At 41.3% G+C, this 21,520-nt stretch overlaps 1 protein-coding gene across 1 annotated transcript in view; it reads left to right on the plus strand.

The window, feature by feature from the left end:
* scara5 (scavenger receptor class A, member 5 (putative)) overlaps positions 1-21,520 on the plus strand; it is a 76,487-nt gene that overhangs the window by 5,287 nt on the left and 49,680 nt on the right. Inside the window, exons 2-3 of the mRNA XM_071922449.2 lie at positions 168-289; positions 7,203-7,331. Coding sequence (XP_071778550.1) covers positions 178-289; positions 7,203-7,331 — 241 coding nt within the window. The 5' untranslated portion in view covers positions 168-177. The remainder of the gene's footprint in view (positions 1-167; positions 290-7,202; positions 7,332-21,520) is intronic.

Here is a 21,520-nt window from a genome sequence, read left to right on the forward strand (position 1 = left end):
AATTGCAAGTGAAGTAGACAGTAGTTTCAATTGTGACCATAAATCGAAATCAAAAGGTTGAGGACACCATCATTGACTATTTGACTTGGTATGCATAACAAATTCAATGGATTTGCCTCTTTTTCTCTTCTTTTCTTTATTCTTCTCTTCTTTTCTTTTCTCCTCAGCCAGTGGGAGATGGAGAACAAGGCCATGTATCTGAGCACATATGAAGAGCGGGAGAACGGCTCCATATTTGAGGAGGCCTACGATGGACGCAACCTGTCCAAACTCAACCTCTGTGATGAAGGTAAGGAGGAGTTATGAGGCCATAAACACTGGCCCGAACAGAGTATGCATGTTTGTGCTCTTGTATGTATATCCTTATGAGGACCAAATGTCCTCACAAGGATAGAAAGATGAGGAAAATCCTCCAAAGTGAGGACATTTTGCTGGTCCTCACTTCTACAAGGGGCTGGTTTAGGAGTAGGTAAACCCAGATAAAGGGTTACAAGGAATGAATGTAACCAATGGAAGGTCGTCACAAGTATAGCAATACAAACGTGTGTGTGTTTCTTTGTGTGTGTGTGTGTGTGTGTGTGTGTGTGTGTGTGTGTGTGTGCACACGCACGCTAGCAGTCTGTCATGGCTTAGTCACGGATTTTATGGAGGATGCTAAGATCAATTTGACTCCTACAGAAGCATATGTGCACGCCCACATGCACGCGCACACACACACACACACACATACACACTCAAACAGATGTTGGCCCTGGACATTCCTGGCTCTCTCAGATGAACATAGCGAGGGGAGAACGAATGCCAAGTGGTGACAGCATAGTGTGTGTGCTGGTGTACCTGTGTGTCCATTGGTTTGTGGGTGTATATGTGTGTGTTTGTATATATGTGTGTGTGTGTGTGTGTGTGTGCGTGTGGGTGGGTGGACAGGTGCAGCTGAACGAAGCCACTGTTGACCCTGTGGTGTTCTCAAGTTTCGACCCACGACTGTGCGACTTCGGTGGGAAAGGCTTAGCGAACATAAGCTGGAGAATTTGTTGACATTTTAATGGACGCTGCCAAGTCTAAGCAGAGCCATCACACAACACAGGGACTAACCCTATCCAACTTTAGTAATCTCAGGGCCTTTTTGCACCTAGTTCAAGATATTTCAAACCCCGGAGAGCTTTCCCCATTAGGTCGGTTCATGGGAGAACGCAGCAATCGCAAGCAATCCAAACCAATCAGACCGAGACCTTGTCGAAAGGGAGGTTTCTCGGTAAGTTTCCAAACCAACCCTGGAGCTTATTTCGGAGTGAGAGCGTGATCCAACTGTGATCCCACCCAACTACTGGAAGCACTAACCCTAACACGATATGAATTAAGGGTGAAGAACAAATTCTACCCTAGAAGAACCCTGGAACGTCTCTTCACCAGTGTTGGGGAAAGGTACTTTTGAAAGTAATTAGTTCTTTACTTTGTTACTTACCTTAAAAAGTAACTAGTTACGCTTCATCACACTCGTACCCACTTCATAAACATGCTGTAGCAATATGGCTTGTGTTTCACACAGTCACTGTAAATTACAATACAACATTTCAGGATTGAGGATGAACGTAAGTAGCTCCTGGACTGGCAGGACCCTTTCGACAGACATTAACTATCATTTTAACGTTAATTAATCGCTACCACATTCATTTTGAGACATTAGTATAACTACCATACCAGAGTTTCTGATGAAGGCAGATGGTGGAAGGAGTGAAAGGCCGATGGAAAAAAACACTTCCAACATGTTTATCCTCTTCAGTAAAGCCAAAGAGAAAACCTTTGACCAAAAAAACAAAGGTGAGGCCAGGGAGAGAGAGGGGGAACAGGCAGCAATGGGGTTTATGGGAAATGTGGTCTTAATTTTAGGAAACACTTAACACTAACAATGCACTTGGCATGAGATAGGGGCTTAGTAATCGTCTTGATCATGGTCTTATTTGTTTATGGTCATTATACCAAGGAATCACAATTAATTTGATGAGATATTAATGTGTAAAAATGTTACACATAGCACCTTTAAGACAGACACTGTGTTTGATTTGGAAAACAGGCTTCGCTCACACACAAATTTACTAATGTCACCGTAACCTGCCAAATACAGAGACAGTGTCCGACTTTTATGGACTCCAACCCCTGCCAAGCACCATGTGTATTTGATTTGGAAACTTGAAGTAAAGGGAACAATGCTCTGTTTTCTACGGCCCTTATAAATTCACTAATCCCACCAAAAACAGCCAAATGCACGGACTGCGGCCATAATTGACTCACATTGGCCCTCGTTGAAATAAACAGACAGGGTATGTGTCAAAATGGGTCGGATTTCGAAATTTTTCTGTTGCACTTCCAAGTTTGCGCATAAAAAACACTTCCAAGTCTGCTAATCCCCGTCTAATCTCCCAGTTAAATTGTCTGTCTCTACGTCCAAACAGTGCAGTATGTTGAGGCGACCACCACCAGACAGTGGCTCAGTCTGAACATGCAGCAGTGCAACAGTATTATTCATGAGTGTGCACACATGGCATTTGGTCCAGACAGTTTACAGTCTCCCGATGCCTTAATACCGCAGGCATTTTTAAAGCTCAATGTGACTTTTTTTGTGGTAAAAACATTCACTTTTAATTGCTATTAGTGTTGGAGTTGCCAAGCTCCAACAAAACCATCAACATCAACGTAACATGAGACGCTCTGGAACAGCCAATTCTGAGCGGCAGTGTACTGAACAGTACACTGGAGAGAATTAGTAGTGTTGCACGGTTTAGGATTCGAAGTGTTCGAAGCGGGTTCTATGTTAGTAGACGCTAATGCTAACTACCATTTGGCTTTCGAAAACACATGGTTCTTGGAAATGTTTTTCAACAATGGAATGATTTTAAAACGCAGTTACATATACAAACACATGCAGACATGGCTTCATTTCTTTTGGACAGGTAAGTTAATGTGTAGTAAAGCATCATACTTTATATACAAATTGACATCAATATGTTGTTATTGCTTATTTTTCTAAATTACAAAACAGTTGCCTTACCTACAGTGTATTTGAGGAACATGCCGGCTGCGTTAGCATCATAGCAATATATTAGCCCGTTAGCTTTTGTGAGTAGTATTCTACAACGTTATGTGTACAGTGTTATCCCAAGCACCCTACAGTGTCATGAGTGTTTACTGATCAGTAAGCACACGCTTGTTTGTTCGTCGTCGCTAAAAGTGCGACGGCAGTAAAATTAACAGAGTGCGGTTGCATATTCTGACCAGAGTAGCCACTTATGTGCCAAGTCATCACAAAGAGTCTCCCCTATGTACACTCACTCTCCTGCCTCTCTGATGTCAGCCTGCCACTTGGGAAAGCTTTACGGCGCCAACAAACGTCTTCGAAATTGCGAAGTCGCCTGAAAGTTCTTCGCTCTCTTTTTCAGTTCATTTTCATCGCTGTTTGCGTTCATTTTTCTATTGTGTCTGAATTTGTCGGTTTGTTTTTCTTCGCTTCCGCCCCTTCTGTGGCTGCAGGTTGATGGTGGATGATGAATCACGACTTTTGGTTGCATCGTCTTTGTCACTTGTCAGTTTATATCATCAGTTTATAATATCAGTTATATTCTGCCCTGTTTGATGCATTATTAGGTCTTATGCTGAGACTGGAGAAAAAAATCCTGAGGACAAAAATTTATTTCTGCTAAAACTAATTTCTCCATTCAATTTCTGACCACTTGTTTTACTTGCTGTCTTAAAAGTCAGTTTTCTGCATGCTATATTTTATTTGTATGCTATACTATATTGTTTGTATGCTGTTGAGTTGCATTTGCTCTTCCTTAAAGTGTGTTTTGAAGTCTGGTATGTGCCTCACTTAAAAAAGCAGGCAAGTTTGGAGTGCCGTTTCTGTTTCTATACATTCCATCCATGTGACACACACATCTGAGCCAGCTGTGTTTGTCTTAAGCTGGAGGAGTGTGTGTTCTTCATCATGGAGGGGAAGGAGGGAGGGAGACGAGGGTGTGTGTGTGTGTGTGTGTGTGTGTGTGTGTGTGTGTGTGTGTGAGCAAGTTCCACCCAGGGTCCAGTCTCCACTGACAGTAACATCATTTGTCATGGTCCAAATGAAACCATGCTGTTTATTCAACAGGTTGTGCTGTCAGTGTATGTGTCATTGTGTGTGTGTGGTTTTGTGTTTGCACTGAGCAAGCAAGCAAAGGAGATCTAGACATATTTGAGCTTTATTTCTTCATTGACACAAAGTCTGAATCGAGCCGACGTCCCTCGACTGTCCCTCAGGCAGATCATATCTCATTACAACCTCATAATATTCCAGCGGTTGTAATATTTATCATAATGTCCGTCTAGATGGAAAACGTCAGGATCTACATAGGTTGTGAACACTGGTCGGTTGGTCAAACAAACAAACATCTTGAGCTTATAAGGTTCTATCTGTGTGGAGTGCAGTTGTGAGATATGGTGTATTATGTGCTATCTTAAATATTTAATCCCAAAAGGTTCTTTTTTTTTTAAGATAACACCACACAAGCATACAGTAATAGTCAAAGATCATGAATATGTGGATAACTTAATTTTGATGGGAAAAAAGGCAGATAGAACCTTATAATTCCAAGCTCATGACATATTTACTATTACCAACAATCAACAAAAGCTCCCCACTGAGCAATTTTACATGAGGTCTACATGTTTATAGATGTCTAGGCTGAATTGAGGCTACATAGGGTTTAACAGTAAAAGTTTAGTTAGTTCTTAAGCTACATGTGGAGTTCTCTGATGCATATTTTTGATATTTACAGCTGTTTATGCATTGTTAACATAAGTAATAATGTATTTACTGCTTGGTCTAAAACTGAGCTATACATATAGCCAAAAGATCCTGAGGTATTTGAGAGCTAAAGCATAGACGCAATGTTGAAATGACGTCTGGTGCTCAGTGGGTCTACTTTGACACTAGACTTTAGCTGAAGGAATAAGGAATTTCAATTTCCAAAGGGATTTTATTTATTTTCTTCCTGCTTCGTGTGTGGGTTTCCACCATGTGGTGTTGGTGGTTGATGCATTTGTGCCTCTATTAGGCTACTTGGCATTGTTGCCTACATGTGTTCTGACAATCTGCTGGCTGGCAAAAACACAACATATTACTACATTATGGTGATGTCATTTCCAGCTGGATTGCTGTTATCAGATGACCTCTGAGTTTGTCGGAAAACAGTAGTTAGTTTGCTCTGGGGTTTTTCTTTTTCCATAATAATTACGGACATGGCAGATTCGTAATTAAAATGGCAGATGCTGTTGGTAATAATTACAATTACAGGACGTCCCCTAGTAAAACTTATCCAGCTCAAATGGGGCTTTAGAAGCATTCATTTCGTAGGAAAAGTGATTCTAGGAATTACAGCACATCAATCCTATGTAAAAATGCATCACACAGGATTTGAATCACTATTGTGTTATAGCAATCAGCAATAGAGTGTAGCAAAACGGACATTTGTCGCTTGTTGTTACTTGAAAACAATATATATTTTTATGTGAGATATCTTAAGACATTTTAGAAGAGATATTGAATTCCTATTGGACAAAGACTGATGCAGGATGTGACCCCAGAAAAACTCTCTCTGCTGCTCATTTCATCCTCTTGACCTGAAGTGAACGTTCCCTCGGCATCAACAGCCCAATCCCTGCCTCCTTCCAAGCCGTCTGACACACATACACACACACACACACACACAAACACGCACGCGCACACACACACAGTACCAAAACAGTTCCATCATGCATAAACAGCGCTGTGTCAGTTTTATCAAGAGTAATTCCCCAACATCTGTTTGACCCTGAGAGGAGTGTTAAGTGGTGACATGAGTTACTGTAATAGCTCCTCAGTGAGTGTGTGTGTGTGCACTTACACACTTGTGCAGTTTCTGTTATATATATGTTTTTGTGCATTTGCATGTGTGTGTGTGTGTGTGTGTGTGTATGTGTGCATGTGTGTGTGTGATGATGTATGTTTTTGGCTTAAGACAATAATGTATAAACCATTCCTAGATTCCCCAGCTTAGTTCTTAAGGACATAAGAGACTTGAATATAAGACTTAAAGGTTTGCCACATACATAATCACTCATAGTCTCAATAATTTATTTTTTATAACGCAATTTAGATCATTTGAAGTCAACATGTTTAACATTGCTGCTTTCTCATCATGAACATCTATGTGGGATTATGTGTGTGTAAATCCCACAATTTGTATCTGCCATTGACAATCAGTTCAATATGTAGTCAGTATTAGATTTTGGATAGATGTGTAAGATGCAAACCTCAGCACTGCTGCCACTTACATTTATATCTCATCATTTATAGCATGTAATATTGGAAGACTTTTGTCACAAAATGAGATAAACCTATCCACAATTTTAATTATGTGGGATATTATTGCTATAATACAATATTGTGGTATCGTATTGAGCTCATTTGCTATAGTGAAACAAAAAAAAAAATAAACATGAACTGATGTCACAATTTTTTCCCAAAACAGATTAACTGTATGGTAGTTTTCAAATGATTAATGCGAGTGTTTATGTCATTTTACTTTTTACTACGTTTACTTAAGTATGTTTTGAAGAATTTACAAATTATACACTTCTACATTTTAAATCACATTCATTACAGAGTGCAAATTCACATAGGAAAATGTAGCCAACTAGCTAGCAAGCTACTTGACTAGTAGTAGGCTATGTAAGCAGCTCTGTGTCGCTTCTCAGCCCTTTTGTTAATTAACGCTAATGTTCATTGTGTTTTTGAACATTTAGCTTCACTGTTCTTTCTTTTCTTACTGCTTTCCGCCATTGTTGTTGTTGCTGCTATGACTTCCCTGCTCTGTAGCCGCTAGCTTCACCTTGATAGTCACAACCAGCTCACTGCTGCACCAGCAAATAGTAACAAAACGACCTGAACATCATCAAAAAGCTAATTTCAGGTTAACAGGGGGATTTAGACATGAACACACAGGGTCACAGATGCAGACTGATCGTGTAGAATATATCCTATTCATTTATTGTTATTTTACAGTGAAAGAAATTTAATATTGCAGCTTTAAATTAGCTGCTGTTCGCTGCTGTAACAGCACTTCTGCTTGAGTGGGATATACTGGTACTGCTTCCACCCTGAACAACAGTGTTTGTTCTGCCCTGGTCAGGTTCTGGGAAGCGTCGCAGGAAGCAGGATCAGTGCTGCAGTCACCTGAACTCCCTCTCAGCCATCAAATACGCCATCGTCTCCCTCTACATCCTGGTCCTCCTCAGCATCTTTGGACTCTGCCTGGCAGGTAGGGTGTGTGTGTGTGTGTGTGTGTAATCAACATTCAAATCCCATGTAAATGTAGTGCCAAAATGAAAGATCCGTAGTCGCCCATAGCTGCTACCTACATCGTCTTGTGAAATCAGGACCTAAATATTTCTGATATCAGTTCAAAACAGTTTCCAAAGCTGGTTTAATATGAATTTTCACCATGCAATAATATCATATTGTGACAATTTTGATCTGGTTTGGGTGGATGCTGAACTTGGCATGTCGCCGTCTGTCAAATACTAGCTGGGTATGAATGAAAAGTATGAAAAATTATGAATTACAGCATGTATGCAGGATGTGCAAAATAACAGCAGTAGAACATAGACAGAGAAAGAAAATGAATGAAAAATATGCACAGTATGAAAATATACCAAAAATAAAAGATACAAGAGATACGAGGTATAGGAGAATATGAAGACTACAAATATGTGAATTACAGCATATATACAGGATGTGGAAAATGTACATAGTGTTTGTTTCCACACAGCAAAGGTACATGGGCATGCATAATGCTGCGATATGAAGTGGAAGTAATCATACTGGTGCGGCACTGCGACACACATCCGTCCATCTGGCATCTGGCTTGACAGAAAGAAAGAAAGAAATGAGACAAAACTAGAGTAGAACTACAGTATATTCGCATATTGTTCATCTCTTGTTCCCAGAACTCTGTGAAACTGATGACTTCAGCCATCCCTCAACGTTAAGAAGTAATGAGCAACTCTCAGTTCACGCACACACATACACACACACACACACACACACACACACACACATGCACCATCACAACCGCTGTATAAAAGCACTTAGTCAGTCTTAGGTAACACTCTGGGATCTGGCCTGTAACCTTACTCCCCTCTCAATCTGAACAACTGTCTCTTCTGGTTTAGCATTGAGGAACCCCACCCCCCTCTTACACACTCTCACACACACACACACACGCACACACACACACACACATTCACAATGACAATAAACAATCATTTGAAGCAAACCCGAGCTCCAGTAATGGGCCTGTTGATCAAGTCAAATTGAGAGTGACTGTTTTCTATATCATAGACTTTCTAAACTTGACTTGATCGAAAATGGAAATTTAACTGCAGTATTTGTTGAAAAGTTTGTATTATAAGCCTGTTTTAATGCCAGAAGTAGCACAGGACTGCAAGGAGGGTCTTTGAGGCTACACCATCTTTGGTTAGCTTTCTGATTTGCATGTAAGAAAGTTATGTAAGTGACAGCATTTTGGAAATAAGCGTGCCCTTTTGCATGTGTGTGTGTGTGATTGGAGGGGAACACAGTGGTTTTAACATGCCAGCTCTACTGTGCTGCATGCTTCTCATGCTCCCCCATGGCCGTAGGAAGGCAAAGTTTCAATCTGCCGATGTGGGATCCCACTGTTTTACATGAAGGCTTCTCAAGCTGAGGAGACACTACAGAGGCTTTGAGGCTCATTCTAGCCACAATGTGGCATCATGACAGATTTTCAAGATCGGAGCAAGTCGCTAAATCCAGTCAGGACCATCACCATTATTGTAAACATGTTTGAATTTTATGAATCGAATCAGGAAAAGTGTTGACGTCCTCCTGTAGTGTGAGCTGGTCAGCGAATCACATCTGAACAGAGATCACCAATGAAAGTTGTGCGTCAGAAATAGGCATGCACATTTTCAAAAAAAATCGTGATCAATTTGCACTGTTAGTTAACGATCAAATATCAATGTTTGTTAGGCCCAAATATGTTACAAGTTCCCCCCCCCAAAAAAAATAAATAAATAAAAACACACGCGCCACTACACCACTTTGAATCGAAGCATTATCCAGACAAACGTAGCCTAAGTCACACTGACAAGCATATTGAAGCTGAATGGAGGCTATAATCATAAAGAACAAAATAAGAATATTATTATGTAGGCTGAGGTTACAGTATTAGTCTATGTAGGCGATGCAGTTATGGCTCATAAAAACCTGCTGCATTTTCATCTGGCATTCTCATATTCCAATATTAATCCGACTGAAATAACATTTCCAAATTCCAAATGAAATTTTAAAAAAAACTATTGTTGACCAAATCGTCTGGGATTAACTGTTTAGGCCTGTTGCCTAAACATTTTTATTTATACAGATCAGCATGTCCAAACGCTCCAGAGTAACACACCACATACGCCCCGTCTGCCCAGCGGCAGAGAAGACCCACTCTGACGGGACAGAGGTCCCGGGGTGCAGAGGCACCGCTGCGTTGGTGCTGTCAGCCTGGGAATCCTACCTCGTTAACCGTTAAGGTTAATCGACGTGATACATAACAAACAATAAATCGATCATCGATTTTTGTTGGACATCCCTAGTCAGAAAGGAAGAAAATACAGGGCGTGTGGAAAGAAAAATCCAAAAGTGTGTGTTCCCCAAATCCAACTGATCATCAAGTGTGTGTTCCCAAAATCCAACTGATCATCAAGTGTGTGTTCCCCAAATCCATCTGTTTGTCAAGTGTCTGTTTCCAAAGTGGTTGTAAGGTTGTAAGGTATGTGCACCTCTTCGAAGCAATACTTATGTATTTACACTTTGTTGTAGCTTTGTTAATGAGGCCAAATGTGTCTCTGACCATCTCCAGAGGTGGTTTTGGTGATCAGATCTTCAGTGCATCTTAAGTGCATTAACACCTGGATTTGATGCGTTTGTGATTAGAATCCGATCACCCAGGATGCACGTTAACAGCAGGTCCTTGTCTCTCCTTCCATGGCAGCTCTGTCATCAGGTATTGCATCACGGCCACAGTCATCCACCGAGACACACTCATAATTCTGACCTAACTAACCCTTTTCTGTGTCAATGATCAATGTCATGACCTGCCTTACAGTCCAGGTACTAAAGCTCTGGTGAGCGTGTGTGTTTATGTCTGTGTGTGTGTCTTAAGCAACCTGCTCTGTAAACTTCTTCTTTTATAGCAGTAGCCTAGGGTAATAGTTTGAGGCAGGGTGATGCAGGGTTACACACATGTGCAGACCAGGGAGCCGCAGACCAGGGAGCCGCACACAGTCCACCGAGCAGCTCCACTGCAGCATTCAGATGTTAAAGCTACAATATGCTATGTTTTGACATTAAAATAACAAGAAGGCTATCAAGGTGAGGCTAGCGGTCTCAAGTCATAGTATAGAAATCATAGCAGCAACAACCAACCTGGCCAACCTCCCAGTCACAAGCCGGCTTGTCTAACTTTCAGAGAAGTCAGTAGGCTAGATATGGAGGCACAAACAATATTTCTTTCAAACACCATAGTCCTCTGTGATTGGCACAAAAAGTGAAACTGTAATGTGGAAATTTGAATGTGTGAGCTATGGAAATTAGCATTAGCTGTTGTTATTTCATATCACTCAGTCTGTGACGAAGTGCCGTAATAAATTCCAGCCTCTTCAGAATTACACCATTGCAATTCTTTTTCCTGCTTGATTTGGAAAATCCCCTGGCGTGATGCCACAGTAGTCTCATGGCCAATCCAATCCAGAGTCCAGTGTGTGTGTGTGTGTGTGTGTGTGTGTGTGTGTGTGAGTGAGTGAGAGCCTTTGGAGGTATGTCAGATTTTGTCTATTACCTTCTGCAGAACCCTGCTGTGGCCTCCTTGTAAACGTCAAGTCGGTGTTATTAGAGGAGAGAGAGACAAGGAGAGAGAGAGTCAGATAGAGACAGTCAGATGAGAGAGAGAGAAGTTGGACAGAAAGAGAGAGAAACTGAGAAAGATAGAGAGTGCGAAAGAGAAGGGACGGACCCAGACACAGGTTTAAGAGCTTTCTGGCTCCAGACCAGCAGGATCCTGGAGGAATCAACGCTTTCTTCTAATTCTGATTTCATTTCAAGACCACCTCTCCCCAAGCCGCTCACTCATAACCACAAGGCTTGATGGCATTAAATGCATGGCTGTGTGTGTGTGTGTGTCTTTGTCTGTGCGTGTTCCCACAGTCGCAAGGCAGTTAAGTTGTAGTTAAGAGGAGTTTGGAACAGCTCAATGCCGTCACAGAGCTATTTAGTTATTTAGGCCTTTTAGATGAGGTTGTTTTAGAAAGCAATCAAACCGAGCTTTTCAACTATAGCCTCTCCTAAATGAAATGCTGGCCATCCAAAAGCTAAGTGGCTCCAGCGTACCTTTCTCACACGCACGTACACGCACATGTGACACACTCACGACAGTTGCCAATTTTCCGATGCGAACACGACCGCCCCAGCTCCCCTACTCTGTGTAATCCACGTTTGCTTTTTGCCTGAATTCACACTTGACTATTTATGAGGTTTTTCAGCTCTGACGTTGCCTTGGCCTCCGCCCAAGCTCAAGGTCCGGCCAGCGTCTCCCGTGCACCCAGATGCATTCATATTTCATCGAGGGGCCACATCTTTGGCCAAACACATCTGCATTCATGGCAATGATAACTATAATATAGTATTTTCTTTGTCAGCACATCTGATCCTAAATCTTGGTTTTGGACAAGAGAAATGGGGGGAGAGCGAGACAAAGACGCAGAAACGGAGACAGAGGCAGATAAGACGGAAACAAAATGACAGAGGATGAAAGAGCCAGATGGAGAGAGAAGTCTCGTGGGTCCATTTGTTATTTGGTTAAAAGCTGCCTTATCAGCCCATTATTCCTACAGGCTTATCGCCATGCTGATAGGCGAGTGCTCTGTCAGCCCCGTTCAGGAGGCAGGGCGGCATTAGCGAGATTGTTCTGTAATTGGAAGGTCACAAGTTCAATTCCCGTGACAGCCAGCGTTCGCTCCTGCCAAAATGTTCTTGAGCAAGAGCCTGGACTCTTATCAGCCTCAGAGGCGCCTGCTGGAGGATCTTTTGTCTCTGTAGTGACTTGGAAGGATGGCTATTATTACAGCAGAAATGTCTTGGTTTTTAAACATTAAAGCTGCGCTACAGGCAACGTCGCACATTGGCGGCCCCAAGTGTCAGCGAGGAGTAACTGTTTGAATTTTGAGGACTTCATTACCCAGAAAACCTGTAGGGTGACATCAGTAAACTAAATGTCTTCCTCTTTGTATCTGGTTGGGGTGGAGGTGGTGAGGATTTTCCCCTAACCAGTCACAAGTGGCCGACGTGTCCAGCCGCTCGTTATTTTCAGATTTCAAATTCAAGAAATCGATTCTGCCGAAACGCCAATGAAAAACCGGTTCAGACTTCAGCCCGCAAACGTGTTGATTGGCTCGATTGTTTCTCCAAGCTAGAACAAGCCGTTGACGAGGGAAACACCAGAAAAGGGTTAGGGTTAGCTGAAAAGTCGGGTGGGACACGATTCAGGAGTCTAGGACCAGGCTACTTCCTCACTTATTCTAGCATGGTTTTAAAGCTGAACGCCTATCAGTTAAGAATTTCTGTACGTTATTCATATGCTCTAGGACAGTCCAATCAGTATTCATGGATAACTCTCTCCCAAAGCCAGAAACTAAGACTAAGAAACATGTGATGTGATCAGGTATACAGTGAATGGGACGTTGATTTTGTGGTCCCACAGAAAGTTCGGGTTTTCATATCCAAATGAACTTTATTCTACCGTTGTATTTAAGTTCTGACTGAGAACTGCTACTTTGTCCATTTTCACTCTGGTTGTTGTTTTTGTCATTGTTATCAACAGCTGTCTCAGTAGCATGAATCCCCACCTGTTCTTCGTTGTGATTGGTTGGTCCATGTCATGCGTGATACTCTAAAAAGTTGAACTTTTCTCAGCTTTTCTAAAAAGAAACCAGACATAGCGCTTTTTGTAAAGCAGCCGCTTTCCATCCTCTCCCCACTGACATTAACATAAAAAGGGCGGTGGCAGTTCGAACAAGTCGAGTAGCGTGAACCGCTCCTTTTTAGGAAGTTTCTGCGCTCCGTCGGACGTTCTTCTCTGAGTGGAACCAAAGTTCTAGAGTGTTCTAAAGTCATGTGTAGCCCTTGGGTACTATGAGTGAGTTCATATTGTGTCTACATGCATGTACGTGGGGGCCTATATGTGTTTGTAAGTACATAAGTGCGAGGCAGATGTCATCGATGTTCGTCTGGCCACTGGTGCCATCGAGAGGAAAAACAGACCACTCAAAGAAAAGGTCACTGAGCTGAGAACGACGCCAAGTGTAGTAAAACTGTAAGAGAAATAGTGAGTGAGACAGAGAGGCATTAATCACTAGTTAAATGATAAGGAGGGCCTAACTTTGTTTTTAGTCTTTTTTTCTTTCTTTCTGTACTTTTTTTGAGTCAGCAGAAAACAACGTAATTGAATTCCCCAAGTGGCTCTTAAAAGAAAATGTCTTTTTATTGGTTCTTCCAAAAGTACAGTGAAGATAAACAAGACAGATAGGTGAGAGAGATTTGGCAGCAATGCATTGCAGGATTCTAACCTATGCGGTCAACAGACTGACATTTTGTTTTTGTTCAAAGGTTTCTCTCAGCACACTTTTTCATAATCTGCTGTATCTAATACAAGAGCTAGACATTTTCAGATTTTTACGCTAGTATTTTGAAGTATTTTCAAAAGTAAACAAGTTTGTTATACAGCTTCAGTAAAACCCAAGCTGCTGTTTTCTTACTATGGCACACAGGTTATATCAAGCAAATGAAATAGTGCGTCAGAAATCAGTATGTTCCCTGGACCCCCGGAAGCCAAAATGCAAAAGAATTCAATTAAAATGTGTCTGCGAATTCCAGATTAAGATAAGAAAAACTGATCCTCCAAAAAGGAAACTGCCTCACACACAATACAGAATAATACACAGGACAAAAATATACAGAGGGAAAATTGTACAATCCCTACACCAGAGACATGAGTATCTGCTTCAGCACAGCAATAAAGATTGTCCTCTTCATCATCACTATCTTCATCATCTCATGTAGTTTCATAATCAGCACCATCATCTTCATCATCTCAAGAAGTCTTGTCATCATCATCATAGAGTAGTTTTATCGTTATCATCATCATCTTCATCATCATCTCACATGGTATCCTCATCATTATCTTCATCTCTTGTCGTCTTATTGTCATCACTATCTTCATCATCTTATGTAGTCCCATCATCATCTCATGTAATCTTATTTTATGCAGTCCCATTCATTTTATGGAGCTCTAACAATCCCATTAAATCGTTCAATAGTATCTTAAAGTGTCCAACACTGTATGTAACTCTATCAGCTGAGTGTTTGCTTGCATTTATTTGTGGACATAAAATTTAGTGGCGCAAAGCAACTGACCATGGCTTTAGAGAAAAACAGTTTAACATGTTTTTAATCTAAGCCTGTGAATTATAATCAAATGCTGCCATGTCATACTGGAACGGTGTATGTGTGTGTGCGTGTGTGTGTGTGTGCATGGCTCTGGGAGCTATCAAAGGCGGTTCATATTTCAAACGTAGGAAAACGCCAACATTAGCTGGAAGCTGAGGTCCATGGGCAGTAACCACTACAAAACCTTTTCTGTCCTCTCTCTCTCCCTCCTGTTCCAAGAAGTCAGATATTCTGATTTTCAGTCACTGTTTTGTTTGTCGATTTTCCTTTTAAACCTCAGTGGTAATAAAACACACACGCACAAAACACAAAGGCTACATATGATTTTAGTTATATGCTGCATTACTCTCCATTCTACCAGAATGCATGTTGACTCTTGCAAAAAGCGCATACACTCTAAAGAAAAAAGGGTTCTATACAGTACTGGAAAATTGTTCTTTTGGCTTGTACCATAGTGGAAGCCTTTTTGGTACCATAAAGAACCATTTTAGAAAGGTTCTCTATAGCATTGTACTCATATAGTTCTACACAGGACCTTTATGGTGCTGTAAAGAACCATTTTATAAAGATCCTCTATAGCACATGGCTCATATGGTCTATATAGAAGTCCCTAATCCATGAATCCCTGAAGAACCCTCCTTTTCTGTGTGAAGGGTTGGGTTGTTTTTGACCATGGCACTGCTACAAATACCTCAGTCCTGCATCTGGAGACAGTTCTCGGAATAACAGGTTTGTGTAAAACGTCCAACAAACGCACCTATTAGTCAGAGATTGGCCAATGTATGGCTCTTCGCAGGAAATTTGGGTTGATAACTGCCTGGGTGTCCGGGAAGGGAGGTTCCAGTAGAAAACACTGAATTGTCAGGAAACACAATTTCGGTATCCACATGTTTTTTAGTATGAGTCGGATATCTAGTGGTCTTATCCACCTGTCATCAAACTTTGACTTATGCATATGCATAACTTGTGATTGAATAGATACTAATGACCATGCAAGAGATGGCAGCATTGGTGTACTTTGGTGATCCTATGACCGAAAGTTCGAGATCGTTTGGAGGTGCCTGGAAAATAGATGCGATTCCAATTGATTTGGATCATTTTGAACGATTCCTATTGACTCCTGAACCGTTTCTTGTCTTGAGCCCTTCCTTTAAGGTTTATAGAATACCTTGGGGTTTCTCTCATGTCCTGACAAGGCCTCATACAGCCTCACTTTCGAATAAACTCCTTTCCACCCACCTGCCAATTGTAAACCCATGAAACGCATTTCATTTACTTTTAACAGACACCTGTAGTATTTTACAGTTACGGCGGAGGACATCAACCAATTATGTTTACTGGCTTTATGGGGTTATTTTCTTACCACATGCAAGAGAATTTAGAACATGGTCTGCATGCCTCAGTTTGACATATAGGTGCATTTGAGTCATGTTTTCCAGTCAGAGCAAACAAGCATGTTGCCAGCAACATGCAGCCCACACGTTTGGCTTGGGTATGTTTTTTTTCCTTAGCAAGTTAATTAGTGGAAAACATGATGGTAGGTTTGTAATTCTTCTTTTAAGCCATGAAATCTTCCGACCAGAGTTTCCGTCTGTCATTGATAGGTAACAGCTATGTTACTGGCAAGCTGAACCACCAACTATCATGTCTTTCGTTGGTGCGGTCTCTGGGCTTTGAAGCAGCTTGGGTTATTTTGGTCTCTGTCCTTTGTAGCATCTTTGGTTTAGTCTTGTGTTCATTATCATTTTCATATTGTCTTAGGCTAACATCAGAAGAGTATAACATGGGTGATGCAGAAAAGGAGAATCACATACCAGTTCTTTAAGTTACGTTTTTTTTAAGTTTTAGTATTTTGTGTTTTATGTATCATGTTTGACCTGTTACAGAAATATCCTATTTTGGCTCTGATGAAAGAAGATTGGAGTTTTACTTGTACAAACATTTGTATAAACATTTCTCAGAGGCAGAAATAATCTGATTGGTTGACTTAAACCTCAGTGGGCGGAGCCAAAGAACCACAGTTTTTCAGAGCACAAGTTAGCTAACTGGCAAACTTGAATGGCAAAGAAGGAACTCTGGTCAAAATAAAAATGAAAAAAAAATTTTTTTTTTCATTCACTGATGACCATAATGCATCCACAATCTTGGAAGGTCAGTTAGGCTAGCTAGCTAACCTAGATAGCTCAGTTAGGCTAGATTGCGTTTTCAGTTAGTATAGCAGAATGCTCCTCTCTTACCCCTTGCTCTTTTTGCTGGGTTTCAGTCTAATGTTACTTAGCCAGAAAAACTGTGGTTCTTTACCTCTGCCCATTGAGGTTTAACTCAACCTATGAGATTATTTCTGCCTCCAAAGTAGCTCTGCCTCCGAGAAATGTGCCTGATGAAGGCTTACTAGCCAAAACACATTTTGCAATAGCTGTGTACCCTTCAATAAATCTACTGCAATGTAAGTAATCCACCATTTTAACTCTTAATTGAGGGATGTGCGGCCTTTTACTCCTTTTTGAGGATCGGGTTTGTGTCCAGCACTTCTCATGAAGATATCTATTGTTGAAGTGCAGTGTCTTTCTCCCATAGAAACATCCTACTCAGTCTAATATTAGGAGTGTGGGACACAGGCAAAGACATCCACATACCAGACCTTTAGAAAAATAATGATAAGTTTAGCACAACCACAAGCTTTAGATTTCTTTAGCTCCTTTGAGGTTATTTAAGAAAGCACGTCCTCTATGACATGATACAAGATAAAAAAACTGACAAGAATCTAGACCATATGTGTCTGGCTAAGTTTGTCCATAGAAAAACTTTCAGAGGGTAAATTTGACACCACAAAGCGCCACTCATAACAGCTTTAAATGGCAACTTTAAAGGCCCTCCACCACACCCGTATGAAAACAAAAAGGATTTTATGCGCTCAAGCTGAGGTCGTCTCTGATTTTGGTGTGTTTACGTCCGACATGGGTGAGAAAACCCTCCCTCAAACACACATCGCCTGGCAACGGGGGAGTTAATGCTCTTAAACACACACACACACACACACACACACACACACACAGCACGTATACTTAAACATACAAATGCATGCACATATACACACGCAGATATGGACTCAGACAAACATGAATGCACAAAAACACACATACACACTTGCAATACACACACATATGCACTCAGACATGAATGCACAAAAACACATTGGTACACAAACACACGCACACATACGCATATACAATACACACACATAGCGCACACTGACACACACAAATGCACATGTACGAGCACACACACGCACACATACATACACAAACACACCAATATACATGTGCACACACACACACAAACATATGCACACACATATGCCTACACACAAACATATGCACACAAACACGCACACACAAACACAATCTCACGAAGACAGACACACATATACATATGCACACATGCACATAACACATACAAGTACACATATACACACACATGCAAACCCACAAGCACACTAATATACACACCCACAAACATAAAAATGCACACGCACATACATACAGAAATTCACACATGCATGTCACATGCATACACACTCCCAGAGCCCCTAAAAAGACCCTGAGAACATAAAGCCTTTTCTAATGAGTTTCTGTACTGTGTTCAGGGTCCTTAGTGCAGAATAGAGTCTGGAGAAGGTCCAGTGCTCCCAATGGGAGTCTATAGTAGGAGGCACACACACACACACACACACACACACACACAGACACACACATACACACACACAAAAGTCAGTCTCCTCTATTGCTGTATAAGAGAAGTCCCACTAGTCAGCAGACAAGCCCATTCAGGCAGTCATACACACAGGTCATTAACATGTCAAGCCTAATTGGACCAGACCTCATATTCATTCTCTCTCTCTCTCTCTCTCTCTCTCTCTCTCTCTCTCTCTCTCTCTCTCTCTCTCTCTCTCTCTCTCTCTCGCTCTCTCTCAAATATGTTTTCATGCTTGCTTGAGGCTGAAACGTTTTTTGGCATTAAAGACATTATGTCTTTAATGATAAATAGTGATGGAAAAGCATTTACAATTTGAATAATGACAGCCGTTTGCAGCCAAAGGCTTTCTGTATGTGTCCACCACAACTTCCCAGAAAGCTCTTACACGTTGGCGCTCCCATGTACAAGCCTCCATCATGTTTGTGTGACCTTTAGTTACCAAGTGTATTCTTTGTTTTCATCTTCAGACATAGTGAAATATTGCCAACATTAGCTGACATTTAAGAACAACAACAACTTGTCCAATGCTAAATTCAATTCCATTTTTCTCATGGATGTGTCTTTTTGGCATTCTGGAAGCCGATTTATTCTCTTCAACCCGGCTGATGGAAACTCTACAACAATAATTTTTCAAAAGTTTGCTTGACAGTTGGATGGAAACATAACAACATAAGTCCACTGAAGTTTGCACTGCTACAAATATAAGGATACTTGCAATATACTTCATGCTGCTGTTCTTATATGCTATATATATTTGTATGTTTTCTTATGTTTTATTTGATGGCCTATACATGTCTTTGTCCGCTTCAAGCATTCGCCAACAACAGCACCAATTCACTGTTGTCTAATATCAAACCTTCCAAACCTGCTTCTATAAATAGACTCTAACTAAATTTGGACTCTAACTCAACTGACCCATGTTTTAAAAAATTAAATCCTCAAAGAATATTTCACTTTAGGTTGTAACCATGCAGAGCTTCAAGAGATTCCCGCGTTCAGTTCTGCTCTAGACGAATGAAATCATTAATCGCAATAAAGCGGGACACCGGGGCGTGTAAATAACTACAACGCAAATAAAAACAGCAGGCCTCACTGATGCAGCTCTCCGCAAAACAGCTCCAGTGATTTTATAAATGTGCAGCAGAGGGGTTTTAAAGCTCCAGGGAATTCAAGAGCACAACAGCAGGCGCCCAAATTAGTTCTCTAAATGTTTTTTTCTTCTGTTTTACGAGCAGACTAATTAAGCAACAACAGATTCCGAAGACTCATGGCAGGCTGTGCTCACGTCTTGCACACACACACACACACACACACACACGCTGTGGGGGAAGAGGGGAGAGGGTTTCAATCTACCTAATTGCTGCACTGGAGCACAATGAAGTACAAAGGAACATACAATGCAATGTTATGAGAGCTGGCGTCGCAGCGCTGCATAGTTGTTAGTTAACAACTGTGTTTGGGTGGATGATAACATGGCATAGATTAATTAAACAAATGGAGAGGGGGTGTACTGAGAGGAAGAGAAGAAATAGAAAGAGATTGTCTTTAAAGTACTAAAAGAGAAATAATCCATGACATTTTCGTATAAATAAATCTCCATTTTGGGACAAATCCTCTGCCGCACAAGAAGTGATGCGTTTTACATCTTTGGTTTGTTTGGAAGAAATAGAAGAAGAACTGGGTAGTTAGCATGAGCAGTGATAGCCACCATGGCTGAACAGACAAAGAGAAGAAAGTCAAACTTCATCAACACAGAAAATTCAAGGAAAAAGACGTCACAGTACTGGACACACTGTTTGATTGACAGGTGATGTCTGGGAAGAGCAGTGCAGAAACACCACAGCAATGAGGCTAAGCACCAAAGATGGCGCTACATCAGGGAAAACGAGTATCTCGTGGATTACCACTTTAACACACTGTGTGATGGTCTGTTTGTTTGGTCCTTGTTTGAGCCACAGGGCATACAAGCTAAGTTAGATGTACTGTGATTGAGACATATTGTACATTTTGCTGTCTAGAGTGGTTTCTCCCTCTGGTTTTGTAAACTGTATTCATGACTTTCTCGTTGGGTATTTTTGTTGTTTCCAGCGGTCTGTGTTGCGGCTAGATGTTTTCCTCCCTCTTTCCCTGCTGTTGTCTTTAAGGTGAACCCATGAAATCACCATGATTCTTAATCTACTGCTCACAGTAAACATTTTGTTGGTTTGCCTCTAAACTTGGATTTTGTTGAGCCTAGACCGTAAGTCTGCTGGGGCAATTACCTGTCATGTGAAATGAACCTTAAATTTTTGTTTCACAGTAAAGGCTAAAGCATGGTTAGATTTCACGGCTGAAAAGGCCTACGATAGGAAACATACTTTACCTCTTTGTTTGCATCCATGTTTCAGTTATGCATACTTTTATGAGTGCTGTAAACCAATGGGCAAGGTGATAAAATTCTGTAGCTTTGGTGCATTTAGAGGACAACTTAATGCTCAGCTCTCTTCTCTCATTAAATAACTAGGTTTCAGGTAAATAAGTCTGTAGTTAATTAAGTCAGCCTTTAAGAATGTAAGGAATCAAGCATCACTACAGCAAATACACAGTTACAGGGAGGCAGAGAACAGGTGCTTTTATCTCTCTCTTGCTCTCTCTCTCTCTCCCCCCCCCCCAAACACTCACACACACTCTCTCACACACACACCTAAGTCAATCAGCATTTCACGCAGCAAGAGCCCCACTTTGATCTCTGCCACATCAGAGAACGTCCAGGGTTAGAAATCAAACAAACCCCACCACCAACTTTCTATGGACATTCCTGGTGCTGGGTTGCAGCTGGCTGTTGGGAATTCCTACCCCCCGCCCCCCCCCCAACCCCTCACTAGATACAGACCATAGTAGACTCTGCTAGTCTACCGCTCCCACCCAGCCACAGCACAAACCACCACCCATTTGGCTAAAGTCCATTTTCTTCAGAAATCCATATGTAGTAAATTGACAAACAAAAATAAGCAATTCAAAGCAATCCTATATTCCTTATTATTAGGGCCCGAGCACCGACTGGTGCGAAGCCCTATTGTATTTCAAGGAATTATTATTATTTTCCTTTTTCTTTTTCTGCCGAATGAATCGCATTTTTGAGGGGCTAAAGGTGCTCGAAAACGCACGCAACTTTGCACACGC

The sequence above is a fragment of the Centroberyx gerrardi genome, chromosome 18 (genome assembly GCF_048128805.1).
Source record: "Centroberyx gerrardi isolate f3 chromosome 18, fCenGer3.hap1.cur.20231027, whole genome shotgun sequence".
NCBI classification, from domain to species: domain Eukaryota; kingdom Metazoa; phylum Chordata; class Actinopteri; order Beryciformes; family Berycidae; genus Centroberyx; species Centroberyx gerrardi.